Genomic DNA, 18,050 nt, shown 5'->3' on the forward strand with positions numbered 1-18,050 from the left:
GCCCAAGACAACAGCAAAACCTGTCTTACAGACGCGGTGACATTAATTAGTCTTTCCTTGTCTCTAACAAAGATAATATTACCTTCTTTACTCATCTGCCACAAATTGACCTAGAAAAGATTAAATACATAGATTTAAATTCTGGATAATTTTCTCTTTTTTCTGCACATAAAACAGTAATTACAGGAATCCATCACATTGCTCCCACGGGAGACGCTATTGGTGTAAAGAACACAACATGAGCATAGACAGCTTCTTTAGAATTCAGTTTCCACAAACAGTTCTGATGCTTCTGCTGGTAAAATTCTGTCACAGTAATTTTCCTAGGAAGAAAGAGGGACAGAAGCATCTGAGAGAAATTTGTTTGTATGAGTGATTACAGAAAGTTTTTTCCAGTATTATTTCCAGCAATGCAAGTAATTTAATGTCTTAATTTAAAAATACATCTTTTTTTCAGTTGTATCCTGGAAAGTTTTATCTAGTATTTTCTTTGATTTAACTCTATCACAACAAACTAAGCTACAGAATCAGGTTGATAATAAAGCATATCAGTAAAATCTTTGTTGTTATTTTATGAAAATCTTTGTTGTTACTTTATGAAAATCTTTTTCTTGCTCTGCAGAGGGGTCAGACCTTACCATGCATAACAGCCTTCCATGAAACAAGTTCCTGGTTAATCCAGACTTAGGTTGTCTTTGATTTCTTTTCACCCATTCAATATGCGAACAGAGTAAGACTGTAACTTGAGGGCCATTTTAACCTTTTCCTGATAGAAGGTGGAAGAGAAGTTTTACTAATACTTTGGTATTAACCCTTCAATACATACATGGCACAAGCAGTAATAGGATCAGAACAAATGCTGAATTTGAGCTTTAGAAGCAAAATACTGCAACAACAACAATGGAGTTAATATGATGAGACAAAGTGTTTTAATAATGTGTTCTGTACTTAGAAGCTGTGGTTTTATACAAGTTGTTTTGGGTTGGTTTTTTTTCAGAGTTTAGTAATCAGATCAGCTGCATATCCTGCTGTTCCTGTGTACATCTCAAAGACAGTATAGATGACTAGTGAAAGAAGACAATAAATAAATATTACTTTTTTTCTTGTAGGATCAGCTGATCCACACCCTCCAACTTGCAGTAGTGACCAGTTCACATGTGCATATGTGCAGCAGTGTTTGCCCCTCACAGCAAAATGCAACAGGGCTGAAGACTGCTTGGATGGAAGTGACGAAATGAACTGTCCCACAGAGATGCCTACTACCATATCTCCAGGCTCTTGCAAACAAACAGAGTTCCTGTGTCCTTCCAAGGGCTGTATCCCATCCCTCCTAAAATGCGATGGTGTGCCTGACTGCCGCTTTAATGAAGACGAAATTGGCTGCCGTAAGTTACTTTCATTGCTATAGTTAAGGCAACGTTAACTTACTTCCCTAAAACAGTGATGTTAAAAAGAACAACATAATGAAGTATAGTGTAGCATTCGCTATTCCCTCATCAAGAAAAATATTATTTGTATCATGTATAATGTGTTACCTGGACAGTCACTCATATTTTTACTTATGCATTCTTATTCCCTGGATATCAACTTTGATAAATGCATAAAATATTTTTTATTGTGTTTCTCTTAATAATTGGAAGCTTTTTCATTTTTTTCTGTAGATCAGTCAGCTACATTTGCATTGCCTCATCTGTGATTACAATATGACAGATAGACTTTTGCAGTTCTGTAATTCACTAACATTCAAGGCAGTCCTGACCTTTCAATGATTTTGAAACCAAGTCTGTTCACACAGTAGCAGCAATCTGTGCCCTGACCAAGCAAAAGGGCTCACAAGCAAAATGCAAGGACAACAGGCTTTGAAATGTAACTGCAATGAGTTACCATGAAGTTTCCGATAGACACAAAAGTGACCATCTGCTCAGTTTGAAATATTTCATTATTGGTAGATGAGCTGAGGCCAAGTGTTTCATTCCAGGAAGGTCAAAATCATTAGCTACTTGGAAAAAAATAAGAGGCTTTTTACATATAAAGACATTTCTTTCTAAACTTCTTGTTCTGCAGAAGTTTAACATTTCAATTTTCATCCTTATCAGAACAAAAACAATTAAAAGTATCAGTTTCCACTAGGTTAGAAATTCAAATTCTTTAACATTTTGTATTGAAAATACTGAATATGCAGGCCACTGCATATGCTATTTCTTTTCACAAATTATTCTACAAACTGGCATAGATTGTGCAGACTATCTGTTCATGCCTTTCTAGGCACTTTTGTGGGTTTTTTTAGACATGGGCTCTGTGGTTTTGTTTGCAAAAGACATGATTTTGGAGATGTCTCTCATCTTAAATTCAACATTACCCAGAGGCTTGTTGAAATTTTACATGTCCCTAATTTTAAATAAACCTCTCCTCATTAATCTTCATTTCACTTAGTTTCCTCCTCAGTATGTCCTGTTAGACACCTCCCTGTTGTGTCCTAGTACATGTACATCCCAACTCCACACCACAGCAGCTAATGTGTTCTAGAATCAAAAATTGGAAAGCCACAAGATTTCCATGATTATAAGTATTCTCCAAATAACTGAGATTGTTTCATTCCCTTTGAATTCTAAGCAATGCTCAGGGAATGAGGGGAAATTAAGTCCCAGTCTATTTGAAGAACAAAAATTCTCAATAAATATTGCACCTTGGGGTTCTGGGGGGTGTGTGTGTGAGAGAGAGAATCTTAGTCAAATCTGTAATCTTGTTGTTAGTCCAAAATTCAGTTATGACTATATAAACATGTAAGTGTTGACAATATAAGATAGGAATAGAGAAGCAGCAACTCATGTTTCTTCTCTGAAGAAGATACTGATTGCAGGCAAAGCAAAAAGCGGTTAGTGGTAGTGTGGAATGAAATCAGTGAAAAGCTGATACTCTCGCAGCTGGTTTTCCCATCAAAATGTATGTGCTAGGAGAGTGCAGCATTTCATCTTTAGGTGCCTACTTTTAACATATGAAATGCCATGTAAGGTTGTCAACAGAGAAAATTCAGAAAGAAAATGTAAATAATTCACGAATTTTATTTATTTTATTTAAATTTCTGCATAATCTATAAAATTGATTGTTGTGACAGTAGCTGCAGCCTATGTGTACTGAAATAATAGCAAAGATTGGGAGTGGGTTTTTTTTCCAGATTTTAGTTTGAAATTGAATATTTTTTTCCTAAGCAGTTATGAATAAAGAGTAAGATTTAATTAGCAAAGTTATTTTGGTTTTGGGTTGGGTGTTTGGTTTTGGGTTTTTTTTGGTGCAGATCAAATCTTCCTGCAGATCTTAGAAAATTTCAGTTTAGGAAGTACTGACACCTTCTTACCGACACCACCTGTTTTGTGCATGCCATGTCCCATAGCAATTTAATTCACCTAAGTAAAAATAGATGGACAAAAATTTTCTGGCTTCTGAACTCAGGAATTCATCAGAGAAGGTTTTCTTCTGGGATGAAGACCAGTTGTCAAAATGTATTATGCATCTTGCATCTTGCAGAGATTAAGTATAAAACCCAAAAGAAGTCAAGGACAAAGAAAAGCAAACAAACAATTGCGTTAGTCAGATCTCTACTAAACCCACAATTTCTACCACAGAAATGCTTTTCTTTATGACTTAGAGATCTATGCAAACAGAATTTCCCATGGAGTTCTCACAGCAGTTAGGCTGTACAGTATTATGTTTATAGTATTTTATACCTTCTATCTTAAATGTTGGATCTGTGCAAAGTATTCAGCATTCAGATCCATTGATACCACTGTTCCCTCTGTAAGTGGTATACAATCTCAGTGCAATAAGCTTGTTCAAGATAAAAGGACATGTCAAAATCTTGACGATCAACAGATATAAATGGACCAACTTTTCTTCTGTTTTGTCCTCAGATATGAGTCCAGCAGCCAGTCCAGGATCAGAGGAAATAATAAAGGGCTAAAGGACACTTTCTGTTCTTAACACAATCCTCAATGCAAGTTAGAGCTCAGGAAATGAATCTTTGTGTTAGTCGTCATATATATGACAATATGTAGCAGTCTACATCCACATAGTTTACAGCATCCTCAAAATACATGTGCAGGGGAAAAAGGTCTAAAGGACATAAGAAGAACATGTTTTAGGGTGAACTTCCAATTTTGTTTCTGAAGTCCTAGTCTGAACATATAATTATGTTTACAGACTGGGTATTTGTGAGCAAATGACCACTTATAAAACTGGTTCAAATACCATTGGGACATCATCCCCCAAATTGCAAAGGCTGTCCAGGATTTGGATCTGATTGCACCGAAATAAGTATGTGATCATAATTTGGTTAGGAAAGTGCATAACAGAGTATGGGAGATAGATGGTAGGATATGCTACAAATGTGGAGTGATGCTGTAAACTGCTGGTTTTTTTCAGTTTGCCACAACCTGTACCACCAGACTGAGTAGTCAAGGGAATGGAAAGCAGAAAAGGAAGTTGTTGTTCTTCTTGTTATATTTTTTTTATCCTGCAGCATTTTTATACCAGCAAATTCCTACTAATATCAAGACTTCTCCGGTCAGAAGAGACTTTGATATAAACACGTATGCAGAACAGAACAGTGATAGTTTAAAATCATCCAGATCTTTAAGTTCTGTGATAAAGGTGAATTGAAATTGTAAACAAAAGCAAACTACTCTTTATATTTGTTAGTATTCTTCTACAGATTTTCCTGCAGACTTCAGTAGATAGTCAGTGCATGTAATTAAAGATTTGATCCCCAAACCCTTTACTCATTTCATATTTCTGAATATCAACATTGGCAAGAGTTGATTGGCGGGATCAAAACTGGCAAGATTTGCCTCCATTATTGTGGTCTAAATTGAAATGCAGTATTTTAAATTTAGCACATATTTGCAGCCCATATAGGCCAGTGATTTAAATTATATCTAAGGGTGGAACAAATACATCCTACAGTAGCCTGGTCATCCAGCCTGGGAAGTTATTGCCACACACACTGGCTTTTGAACCCATTAACAGGAAAGCATTATGACATTTTGCTGTGGCAGTGGGATATTTTTAATATTCCCAGATTCTCTCACTCTAAACTCAAAAGCTAATGTGAATATATATAACTCTGATGGAGTAAGAAGAGTTCCCTCTGATTTGCATTAGTATCATGGTGACAGAGTTCAGTTTAAATTACCTACACAAAAACCTTAAAAACAATGGTTTAAGGCAGCGTAAGACAACACTGTTTGAGATAAAATAACAAAATGGTGTTATACTCCATAGGAGTCCACAGGACCATCAAGTACATTCTTGTAGATCCGTGACTTAGGAATAATTCAGTACCTGAAGGCTTATGTGATTCCAGCAAGATTTACCTCTCATAATTCTTCTGGATACAAACATAGAAAATATAACTGAATGTCCAAGAATAAAAAAAGTGTGCAAGTTTAGATTCTCCAGTATAGTATTTCTCTACTTCTTTACGGGTTAACTATCTCTTAGTCATTGGTTTCTTGTAATAGAAGAAAAAAAGACATTATGTCATTTTTTTTACTTGTTTTCAAAAATTAGTTCCATCATTTTAAAACTAGGTTGTGAATGAGAGTTGATCCAGTTTTCTTATACATTTTATGGGGTTTTATTTGGGTTTTGCAGCTTACTCTGACAACATTTTAGGTAAATACACTCCCTTCTTCTTCACAAATATAACATGGGAAAATCCAGCTTCTGTAACATCTGTGCTCTGTGTTTGTTTACTTGTTTATCTGCTCAGTAGTAAGGTTGACTGTTTTTGAAGATGAAAGCTTATAGAAGTCACACAGATGCAAGTTTATATACTATAGTACAAATCAACTTTTCTGGTAGTTTTTTAACAGTGAGAAAAAGAAATATAGCTGATAATAACTGTCATGTTACTTTTTGTTTCAGCCATTAAAGATTGCCTCAATGGTTCTTTGTTGTGCGCATCAACTAATCAATGTATAGCAACCTCCCAACGTTGTGATGGCATTGCAGACTGCATTGATTTCAGCCTTGATGAGTCCAGCTGTTCAGGTACTCAGTTTTGCATAAAAAAATCATTTGAAACAAAAAACTGTAGTTATTTCCTACTGAATCTTTAGGCAATCCTCAAATTTGACTGAATTTCCTCTGCTAAAACTTTTATCAAATTACTTCAGGCGTGAATTTTCCTGATGAAAGTATGATACAGATAAAATAGGAAGAAAAACATGGAAAATAATATGCTTAGTTATTGTCTTCACAAGGGATGTTTCTTAAAGTATAAACACAGTTTAAAGAAAAAAAAAAAAAGGCGAAAGCTTCTATAGTGTACTACTAAGGCACTCTCTTGATTTTAGCCAAGTGAATAGCCAGCTTAAATCAACTCACATTTCTGAGTTAATAGGAATTTTTGTTTGGTAAGTGTAACACAAATCCAGGTTAGAAAATAAACCAAAATATATAATGTTTGTTTTAACACAATGCATTTCCCACAATATTGAGTTAAATTGTGGAGAAAGGTAAGAACAGCACACTAATAAATATCCGATCTGAATGAGACTTTTATTGAGAAAATCTAACAAAAACATAGATTATGACAAAAAAAATTAAATTTTGATTAAAAACATCCCATTCAGTGACACAAAGTTACTGCAGTTCTTCCCCAAGCCGGTTACAAACTCTGGGCCAGTTCTGTATTAACAGTACTCCCCCGACTTTGGTAAAGTTGCATTAGCTGAAAATTCAACTCTCTGTTTTTATAATTTATTATGAGTTATGTGATAAAGTTTACAATACATAGTATATATTGTAATAATATAATTCATTATAGTGTGTTAGATGTCCTACATTACCTTCTTGGTAGGAGACATCCGCTGATTTCTCTGGGAGTGAAACTTGTCCACAAGTATTATATTCATTATATATGTTTGTTATAACTTTCTCTTTTATTATTAATGTGAGAGAATAAATCATACTTTAACATAAAAAATTACCGATTTTACAATGCAGAAAGAATGCATACTTGGTAAATTTGATTTCTAAAAAGTATTTTAAATGTAAAGGAATATATTCAGAAATTACTTCCATGTAGAAGAATATAGGAATATAGAACATAACTTCGTAGCCTTGCATGACAGTGAATTACAAATCTTTTACTATTTTGTCAGAAAGCAGATCTTTTAAGTAATTAATGTTTTTTTCCAAAATTTCTTCTTAAAACTGGAGTTGTCCACACTGAATAGCACTGTTTTTATGCCTCAGCAAACAATTTTTATTTCTTTATTTGTACCCAAGATTCTTTAGGTCTAATTTGCATTTTACAAGTTATTTTCTTACTAAAGAAATTGAGGAGATTCATTTTTTATTTTGAGTTTTTCTTGTTGTAGGAATGTAAAACTAAACGTGATGATGTGGAAATCCACGTTAAGGGATGTCAACAGCTGATAATATATCACTGACATCTCCCTTTACTTAAACACATTTACTCTTTTCAAGATTGATTTCTCTAGTTCTTATGAGAATGTGATTCTAAGTGTTAAATTTCTGGACATCTTCAATAAGAAGGTTGGTGACACAGGAGTGTCTGTTTGTCACCCCTATGTAGAAGCTATTAATAATAAAGTAGACTTAAGTACTTCTTAAATATAAGTTCGATTGTTTTGGATGTTACTTTATATATTCCTATTTGTTTGAAAATTATGTAAGTGGCAAAAGCTTCATTTCTGGAGTCACGTAAAACTCTGACTTGAAAAGAATTAGAAGCCTGCTCAAGTGAAGTACCAGGATTTCTATAAGCTCAAGAGGAGCCCATTGACAGTAATGTATTTATGACTTGACACTTACATCACCAAGTCAAGGTCTAAAAGAAGAGTTTTTGATAGTGCTAAGTACCCAAATAGACAAATGTGGATATTCTTCCATTTTTAAAATCAGGCAATGAGAAATATAATAACGATGGGGGGAACTTTAAATTCTAATTTTTACTTCTATGTTTGCAGTTTGTCCTGAAGAATACTGCAAAAATGGAGGAAGATGCATCATCAAAGATGACATTCCGTTATGCCAGTAAGTTACATTGGGGATTGACTTGTGCTTGAAGTTGGGAAAAGGTGCTGTTGAAAGATCTGTTTTGTTCCCCAGAGGTTGAAATGATGTTCAATAGAGGCATATTTTAAAAAGTCTTCACATGTCTACACTTTCTTATTTGCAGTTGCTGAGTTAAGCACAATTTGAGAAGAATATTATATATCAGATAGAATTTTCTAACCTTCATCTATCATTACATGAGACAATCCGTTAGCCTGACACATTTCTGTGTCTCATGTTTCACAACAACATTTAACAACAAATGCTTCTACGGAAAACGATGCCTTATATGCACCAGGTGTTGTGTACCTCAGATGAGATTCACAGCAGGTCATGCTCTCATCTTTCTCTGAACTTGTGATGTATTTCTGTTATAATGGGGGGTTTTGCATATATTTGGAGAAAGTAAGTGATGTTTTTCCACTTATGCCAAAGAGTTAAACATATGTTTATAATTTTCTGGAAATACTCTAATCTGAAAAACAATGTATACAATCCTGATTTGGAATGTACGAGTCATTAGAAAGTGTCTCATGCTATCTGAAGGGATGCATTTACACAAGATACCACTCTGTTTTGCACTGGGAAATTACAGGAGACTTTTTAAAGTGCAAAGAAAGCGATGATAGACATCATCATACTTTTGTCTTTCGTGTGCTTCAGTGGATCTTGCCAAAGAGTTTGCCAAACTACTAAAGAAGTTACTTTTATCAGAGTATCTATCTTAGCCAAGACCAGATGTTAGTATTTGTCTCCTAGTCTCTAGGAAATGCACATCAATAATCCTGCTGAGAAAATTTCAGTTATTGCAGAATTTCTTTCAATACAAGTTTATCCTTTACTGGTTGAAGAAATGTGATAAATAACATACTCAGAAAATACAGGCACTTTCATATAGAGTACTTTGATTTACCTCTTGGAAAACACTGTTAATTACCTGTAGATTTCCCAGAATCTCCTCTATTGTAGAACAGAGAATGGTCTCTGCAAGAAGCTTGGAATTTCATTCTGGTGGCACATAGGGAAAGGTTGCAGATTAAATGAAATGGATAACCAGCAGAAAACAAAGGGGTTGGGAATAGCCGGGATTGTTACAATTGGTAGATTAAACCACTGATCAACAAGAAAATTCCTTGAAGGGACAAGGCACTGGGGGAGTAATTGAGTTTTTAAGGATAGTAAAACAGTAAGTAGGATACTTTCCCTCACCATTCAGTAAGAAACATGAAAATGAATTCTGATGCAATGCGTAGGTAATGGGAGCAAACGCAAAGAAGTGAAAATGTCCTAACTCATGGGCTGATGTAAGTCCAAGAGCTGTTTGTGCTTATGTTGGGAAAATAGGTCATCTCTATTGAAGAATACTAGAAAAGTAGTATATGTTGCAACAGTTGGAAGGTTTTCTGAAAACTCTGCCAGTAAGGGATGAGCCTGGAGAACAGCAAATGGAGAAGAAAAGGAATAGCCAGATCAACAGTTTGATGTCAGTACCAATCAAGGGTTTATAATATTTTGAAGGAATTACTGACACATATAGTAAGAGGAGTTAGCCATTTCAAAGATAAGCTTCTGCATGATTTTTGAGAATCACACATGTCAACATCATGAAAAGAAAGCAAATAACAAAATTGTACCATAAATGATAAAAAATGTAGAAGTAACCCAGTTTTCATTTCCTAGAAAAAAAAACCCATAAACCCTAGAAATTTAACACGGAAAATACACTATTTTTTTACCTGTTTTGTTTTGTTGGGGTTTTTTTGGTTTGTTTGTTTGTTTTTCAGTTCTTACCTTAGATTTCCTGTTAAAGAGATGATAGATTTAGGTGGAGATATCTTCTTCTCTTGAGAAGATATTGCTCTTACAGACTGCAGGTCAGGTCAGGAGAAAAAGCAAAGCACATAAGAATGCAGGAAGCCTGTCAGACAGCAAGGAGACACCTGAAAAGAGCAGAGTACGGATACTGCCCTGTCACAGGAGTGGCAGAGGAGTCTTCGTAGACACCCAGAGGTAATTGCATGGAGATTACAGTGATCCTAAAAGTCACTGAGTTTGACTAATAGTCTTCAATGACACAGTGGACAAAGGGAATATTTGTTAGCATATTCTTTTATTACTATTTTTTATTACACAGTGGATTCCAGTCTTCCTCCACTAGACATGCTTGTGTTCTAGTTTCTATAAAACAGCCCTGAGTCTGTTAAAAGTCTCTTTGGCTTCTCTGAGAACGTTGTTTTAACAAAAAGAAGTCTGGACAGGTCTCAAAGACTTATTTGATTCAAGGTTCCATTGTGTTTCTAAAAAAATCCCTGAAATTGCTGCTTATCTTACCTTAGTTGCTGGCTGGAGTTAAGCCATGCACTTAGTTTGAGGTATATCAATAGAAAAGAATCCAGTGTCTGGAAAACATTTTTGTTGGTGATTAAAGGTGAGGTTTTCTGTGGGTTTTGTGCAACGTGGTTGAGGTAGTAAACTGTATAGACTCCTCCAAGTAGTTTAATGTCAGCATGGGAATAGAATGAATTTGCACTAGCTGCTTAGGCAAAAGAAATCAGCTATTTGAAGAGACTGCAAATTTATAGCAGATCTTATGCATTTAGTACTTCTCAAGTTTTTGATGCTGTATGTTGTTATATGTGTACACTATTGTTGCCTAGGTATATAAAGTGAATACTTAGGGCATCAGCCTGACTTTCTTTCAATAGTATGTAACTAAGAGGGATCAGTAGAAGGTGGAAGGTGAGGTCTGACATACCTCCAAGAAGAGGTATCTGTAGAAGAGGTGAAAAAGGTAACAGTAGGTACAAATCCAGATAAGGTTTCAGAATATTGAAGTGGGTAACAGGGCTGTTATATCAGGTTGCTGTCATTTCTGTTCATGTTACTGAAAACAGCTTTTGTTAGCTGGTGCATAATGATTTTAGTAAGGAGAAGCCATAGTCTTTGAGACTGTGACTATTGATGTTGGGGTGAATGTTCTCGGCAAGAGTTTGCAAGTAAATGCAAAGCAACAGTGCTTTGCAGGTGATGGTTAGCTTCCTACTTGAATGAAACAGCTTGATGGCTGTCCTGATCCACTCTGGTATTTGACTTTTAGGCTTGAAAGCCATTTGCATTTGTTTCTCCTGTTTGGTCGGGAAAGTACTTGGGGCACATAGCAAATATGTTTATCTTGTTCTTACTACTTCTTAGGTATCCTCTTTGGTTACCAAACTAGATGGAGCTTTAGTCTGAAATGGTATGGCCACTCTTCACAAAATGTGACTCCCGTTTGTCTTGACTGCATTCCTTTTTGTGGTGGTTGTGTATCCAAGTGGCTAGTGCTGGCAATCAGCTACTGTAGCTGCACAGGCAAATTATGGTAATTTGAGCAATAATGGCTAGAATTTTTGCAATTTCAATAGTCTCATTTCAAAATTATTCCTTTGATTATATGTGTGCTTTCCCCAATTTTTTTCCAGTGTTTTTCTGTGTTTGCTTTATTTTTTTAAAGGGAGACCACAGATTGCTGGTAGCATATGAAAGGAATATTGATGAGAACAAGCAAGCTGGGAAGTGTGTTTGTAACACACTGAAGTGGAAGGGTGAGGCTTCAAAGATTGTACTAGTGCTGAAAAAAAACCCCTGAGAACAGAAAAAAATATATTTTACCAGACTGATAATACATAATTTTAATTCTCATACCAGCTAGACAAGATTAATACAAGACTTTCAGATTTAATATGTACTAAAACTCACATATTCTAAACATAATACAGTGTTCATCTTTCCTTTTATTTGATATACTTTCTATGTAACATACCAAATTTCAGAGTAGTTACACTGACTAATACTAAAGAGTATAATGAGAGTGCTTTTATTAACGTCTGAACTGTAAGAAGGCTCTATCCTTAAGCAGAAAATGTAATTACATTCACTGGCCTGTAATTAAAAAATCATGTAATAAATTAGAAATACATCTTCATTAAACAGTTTTTAAATTACACTGGTGTACCATGTAGCTAATGGAACCGTGGAGATTAGAATGGCAAGGAGTCATTATAAATAGATAATTAATTAAGGTTATCTTTGTAGTTGTGCATCTAAATGATGGTTGGGCCCAAAGTACAACAACTGAATTATTTTATTTGTTTGCTTTATGTGATAAAAGTGAAAAAGATTCCTTTCCCTATTATGTGTTAGAAAATAATTGATTTTACAGGGTAATAATTCATTCATAGGAGGGGATTTTTGCTTATTCTCCTTTGAAAAGCTACAGATTATTTGGTCCTCCATTTTAAAAAGAATTTATTATTATAAGCATAAATGGTCTGTTCTAATGTGCAAGTAAAGTATTTTATCCCCAGTGGTACAATAGCAAATAGTATTCCACAAAAAAAAAAAAAAAAAAAATTAAAAATACCTTTTCTCACAATCTGACTTTTTCACCAAAACACTAACTTCTGGTAAGCACAATACATTTTTGAGGGGAAGTCCTACAATGTGGCATGCAACTTTAAATAATGCCACAGTAGACTTTGTTCAATATTTTTTCCAGTCAACTATTGCATGGCAAAGCATTAAAATTCCATATCTTCCCTGGCAAGTGTCTTACAATGAGGAGTGTAGGCGCTTTTTATCTAAACATGTTTGCCTTTGAATGTACTCTTACATGTGCTGTTTTACTCGATTTTTGAGGTATTATGATGGTAGTCATCTTTAAAAATTAGAAGTGAGGGGATTTTTTTAATATCACACAGTGTTTTGTGGAAAAGGAGTGATAATTGTATTCCCACCTAAGAAAATAAAATGCTTGGAAGCATCTGGCCTGTGATTTGATGGAAATACAAAGCCTAGAGACTGACAAGATAGGCACATCCAATTCATGAGTCAAGAGAGTTTACAATGGGAGAAGATGGCAGTTTCCACTTCAGTTGTTTGTCCTGCTGCTCTCAAAGATTCCCACCTCAGTTAGAGGAAGGATTGCTGACGTAGCAGCTGCTGAATCACTGCAGATTATGAAATGTGGAAGCAAAGCAAATTGGTAGTGATTTCACTCCCTTCCTAAGAATTTTCTTTTAGATTTACTGAGCAGATGTGACATAGTTAAATTGATAAAGCTATATAGAACCTATATATCTACCCAGGAAAGTGGTTTGTCTTCTGGGAAATGAAGACAAAGGCACATTTTTTACAGAGACATATACTTGGCAGTGCTTGGTTGTACTTGGTGGTCTTTTCCAACATAAATGACTCTATGATTCTGCATAGAAACATAGACAGCTAGTATACAGAAGATTTTTCACATCTTTCATTACCCAAGTGCCATCTGAAAAGAGGTGCTGAGCCAAATAAAATAATAAATTCAGTTTGCCTGAGTTAGGTAAAACTGAGAATGGGAAGTTATTATCTTGTTAAAATGAAAATATCTCTTTTCTCCAGAATAAATGAGACACAGCTTGTTATGAAAGAAAATATATAGTATATTGATGGAAATCCACATTTAAAGATTTGAAAACTCTTTCCTAAAGTTTCTATTTCATATATTATTTTCGGTTTACTCTTTACCCTTTCATATTCAGAAAAGCTTCATGAAATCAAGGTGCTTGTTCCTAATGGAATAATAGTGCCGCTTTTTGGCTTTTCACATTTCTAACATCATAGCCTGTTCCAAAAAAGGCAAACATGATGTCATTAAAAATGTGTATGAGATAAGAGAACACTAAGCATCAGAAGAAATTGAACTCTTCAGTAGCCTTTTGATTCCATTTCATCAAAAAGTAGTAATCAGAGCTACATAAACACAAGTATATACAACCCAGACAAAACTGGCTGCTGATAAAATTTCATGCATGCCTGCTGATGTGAGTCTTTTTTATAAAACAATTGAATAGTGTGGGGATTTTTTCTCAAGGATTTTAATTTAAAAATAATTTGTCATGTTTGCATCTTTTGTGTTTGCTTTTGTCAGTCATATGAAATGATCAGTTGAACTCACCTGCAGTTTTGTGGCATTTTATATATTCAAGTATTACTAGTTAATGTTTTCCATTCTTTTTCCTTGCATTAGGAAGACCATTAGCATACAAGAGTCATCATATACATAATCTTGGTATAATGCCATTCCTTTAGAGCCCAAAGCACTTCTGACACTTGTACATTACCTTTTAGTGTTCCCTGTACCAGTCCTGGTCCTACATTATTACTTCTCTGTCCAAACTGTGTATTTCATTCAACAGTCTGGACCTCTATATTGAGGTATTTTGTTTTTCACTGAATCTGGCTGCGGCATTTAGTCAACTCAGATGGTGACTCCTTATCTGTCTTCAGGATATACAAAAGATAATGCTAGAAGACTGCTGTTGTGGAGAACCAGAGTACTGATTTTCCTTCAGGTCATGGTATGTTTCATATGACCTGCATGCACTTTTGTTTGTTTCTTCTGGCACCCTCAGACACTAGGGACGATGGTGCAATGTGACAGAAACACAGATTCATAAATCTTATGCATTTGGTCTATTTTGTAACAGTTGGGATGAAACAGGTTTTGATTTTGATGCTGATCACCTACTAACAGGGTTTTCAGCAATCATTTCACAACATAAATAAACTGAAATAGCATTGTAAAACCAATTTAATTCTTCATATATGAGAATCTGGGAAATGCTGATCCTCTGTAAGCAGTTACTTTGAGCTTTGCTTTGTTTCCTTCTCTTCGCAGTTAATAGTATAATCCTGAGATCAGCTTCTTATCACACTGGAGCCAGCTACTTCATGGAGTTGCAACTCCTAGAAATGATAAAAAAACCCATTTTTCTCTAAGTCAAACCTAACTGAATATATATGGCAGTTTGCCATCATCTCCAGTGAGGCAGTGACATCCTGTGAAGTACACTTGTGAGTGGTCTGAATCAGTTGATCGCTGAATCAAATTATTTCAGAAGGAATTTGTATTTTTTAGTTTCTTTACTCTAAAACTAAAACAAGGTTTTCTCTGTGTAACTGTTAAAGTTTGACTGTACATAATTGAAAGCCAGATGTTCTGTTCAATTAAACAAATATGACTGAACAAACCCAAAGCTTGGTTTCACAATAAATATTTCTGATCATGTTTTTGAGAAACCTCTAGCAACTGATTCAAATATAAACCAGACTTTCTCACTTAACTCTTGGGTTTGGATCTTTTTTTTAATGGAAAACAAAAGCTCAAGATATCTGTAAAACTGGAAATGAGCAAAGTAGCTTATAGTGTTTCCCTGCTGACAAATGCAATGAGTATCTCTTGAATGACCCATTGCTAGAATTGAATAACACTTACAATGGAAGAACGTCATTTAGACATAGCCCACTGGTCATGCTGGAAAGCAAACTGTGCTTAGATCTTTTCAAATTGTCTCTTTATGATATGTTTTCTGGGTGGGGAGGTTTTTACCTGTATAGAAAATCGGCAAGGAATTTCTGGGACAATTTCTAAATCAAAGATCCCGATGAACGTTATATACAACCTTTTCTTGCAAGATTTTGGAGTTGAGATGAAATAACACTTAGCTTTGGGAACAAAAGTAACTGCATGTTTCCTTTGAAAAGGTGAATTTAGTACATTATAAACCTAACTGCAACTCTCAAGATCAGACTCAGAATTATATTTAGACTCTGATCAAAATAATTGATGTTTTAATATGAAGATACTACAATCTTATTGAGAAGTATATGGGCAAATAAGTATAGTTTAGCAGATACAGTGAAAGTAACTTAGACATATAAGAATGCATATGAGAAATTAATTTCTACTCAGTTGGATTTCCTCTCCCTACAAAATTTAGTATTAGTAGTGCTTAAGATGATAAAAACATTCAGCCTTTCTGATACATATCCTATATTTATATTTAAATTTTCAGTTCACTCTTCTAAAAGAGTCAAAGCAAAATGAAGTAACTTACAAGGTGTAGGAAACTATAGCGAGATACTTATTATTACCAAGTGCAGTGCACCTTTAACTCAGAATGGCTTATACCCCAGAACTATAAGATTATTACAGTTAAAATTCAGAAGGTAAGATTTTATCTACAACAGGGACAAGCTTAGGATATGGGAAATGTATCTGTAGGAGAGGATGCTTGGTGAGTGATAAGAGATTTTTATATGGGAGAATGTAAACTAATACCGGATATTGGATGTTTGTCAAAGGATGGAGGGTTCCCTGAAAGGTTACTCCTACGAACTCCAGATGCTGAAGAGGAGGAAAAATAGATGAAAAGCTTTAAATCACAACATTTTTTGCTTTGTTTTTTTTCAAAACAGGAAAGAATAACTGTAAAATAATACACACTTTTCAAAAGAAAAAATAGGGAAAAATTAAGGTATTACATACCAATGAAGGAAGTATAAACAGAAGGGTTGCAAGGATTCTCATGCTACAGCCTTCTCTCCTTCACATTCATGTGCCTGTCTTTTGTCCACAGAAATTTAAAAACATCTTTGGGTATATCTATTTATAGGCATATACATTATTCTACATCTTTTGGATTATATGAGATCAGACAATAATTAACACGGTCCGGGTTCAGATTGTCTAGATTAGCCTGAGTAACAATCTTTAATACTCAGTCTTCCTGGATTTAAATGAAAGTAAAACAGAATATTTGGTGTGAAAACCAGTATTCTCATACCCTAAGATTATATCTGCATGTCTGCTTATCAAAACTTCATTGTCTAGAATCAGCTCACCCCTAGAGCCCTCTCTGTAGGAGATACCTGGAGGCTGCTGCTTTGGTATATCTAATGCAATACATACAAAATGTATCATAAAAGTTGTAAGGGAAAGAAAAAGTTGTTTTGGAAAACACATATACCATCAAGCATGTTGGGTACAGTGAGGGAGATTGTGATGCAAATAGGCTTGTGCTGAGGATGGCAGGAAAGATGGGGATGGTGGAGATCTCTGAGAATCTGTATTACTGTGTAAGTTGTATAGGAAAGACATGTATCTATTCTGTATGAACTATATCCTGGTACATGGCCTACTTAGTCTGACCCACTAGACACCCTGGTGTCACAGTTTTCTCAAGCTATCTCACATGTTTTCAATTTTACCTCTTCAGCATGAATTTAAATCTCTAAGAATTATACAGTTTGTGCTGTTGCTAGGTGGCTAAGGAATTGCATAAAGGCTGAAAATACCTCTAAATTAAGAACTTCTGAGTTTTCCTTGCCAGCTTTTGCAGTGTTGATTGATCTGGAAAGCTCCATGCATTTTAATTTTAAACACACATACAAACATAAAGGATTTTTCTCAACACTTGGAAGGATCTTTTCATGTTTGCTATTGCTCTAATTAGCTACTAGGCTACATCTCTAAGTGGGAAGCAGTAACTATCTGCTATTCCCAAACAAACTTTTGTATGTCCTTTAGGGAAAAAGTACATATACTGTTAAACTAAAATAATTTTGTCTGTATCTGGTCCACAAATGATATTTTCAATGTACAGAAATACTTCCTTTTAAAAATATGTATTGGATGTAAGATATATGTGAACTTTGAAATATCCTTTAAAGTCTGTCAAGTTAATGTGGTTCATGCAAGGGTTACAGTATGGATCACAACACCAGAGTTGCTGTAGGAATAAACATCTCTGGCAGGTTCACCTTAGCTGGGTGCCAGCTGCCCACCAAAGCTGCTCTGTCACTCCCCTCCTCAGCTGGGCAGGGGAGAGAAAAATATAATGAAAGGCTCATGGGTCAAGATAACGACAAGGAGAGCTCACTCACCAATTATTGTCATGAGCAAACCAGACTCAACTTGGGGAAAAGTAATTTAATCTATTACCAATAAAATCAGTGTAGGGGAATGTGAAAATAAACCAAATCTTAAACACCTTCCTGCCACCCCTCTCTTCTTCCCAGGCTCAAATTCACTCCCAATTTTCTCTGCCTCTTGTACCTGAGTGGTGCAGGGGGATGGGGAATGGGGACCGTGGTCAGTTCATCAC

General features: G+C 35.1%; 1 protein-coding gene across 1 annotated transcript in view; it reads left to right on the forward strand.

The window, feature by feature from the left end:
* MALRD1 (MAM and LDL receptor class A domain containing 1) overlaps positions 1 to 18,050 on the forward strand; it is a 282,538-nt gene that overhangs the window by 225,151 nt on the left and 39,337 nt on the right. The window contains exons 33-35 of the mRNA XM_056334103.1: positions 1,110 to 1,385; positions 5,923 to 6,048; positions 7,995 to 8,061. Coding sequence (XP_056190078.1) covers positions 1,110 to 1,385; positions 5,923 to 6,048; positions 7,995 to 8,061 — 469 coding nt within the window. The remainder of the gene's footprint in view (positions 1 to 1,109; positions 1,386 to 5,922; positions 6,049 to 7,994; positions 8,062 to 18,050) is intronic.

This window comes from Falco biarmicus, chromosome 4, assembly GCF_023638135.1.
Source record: "Falco biarmicus isolate bFalBia1 chromosome 4, bFalBia1.pri, whole genome shotgun sequence".
Taxonomy (NCBI): Eukaryota; Metazoa; Chordata; class Aves; order Falconiformes; family Falconidae; genus Falco; species Falco biarmicus.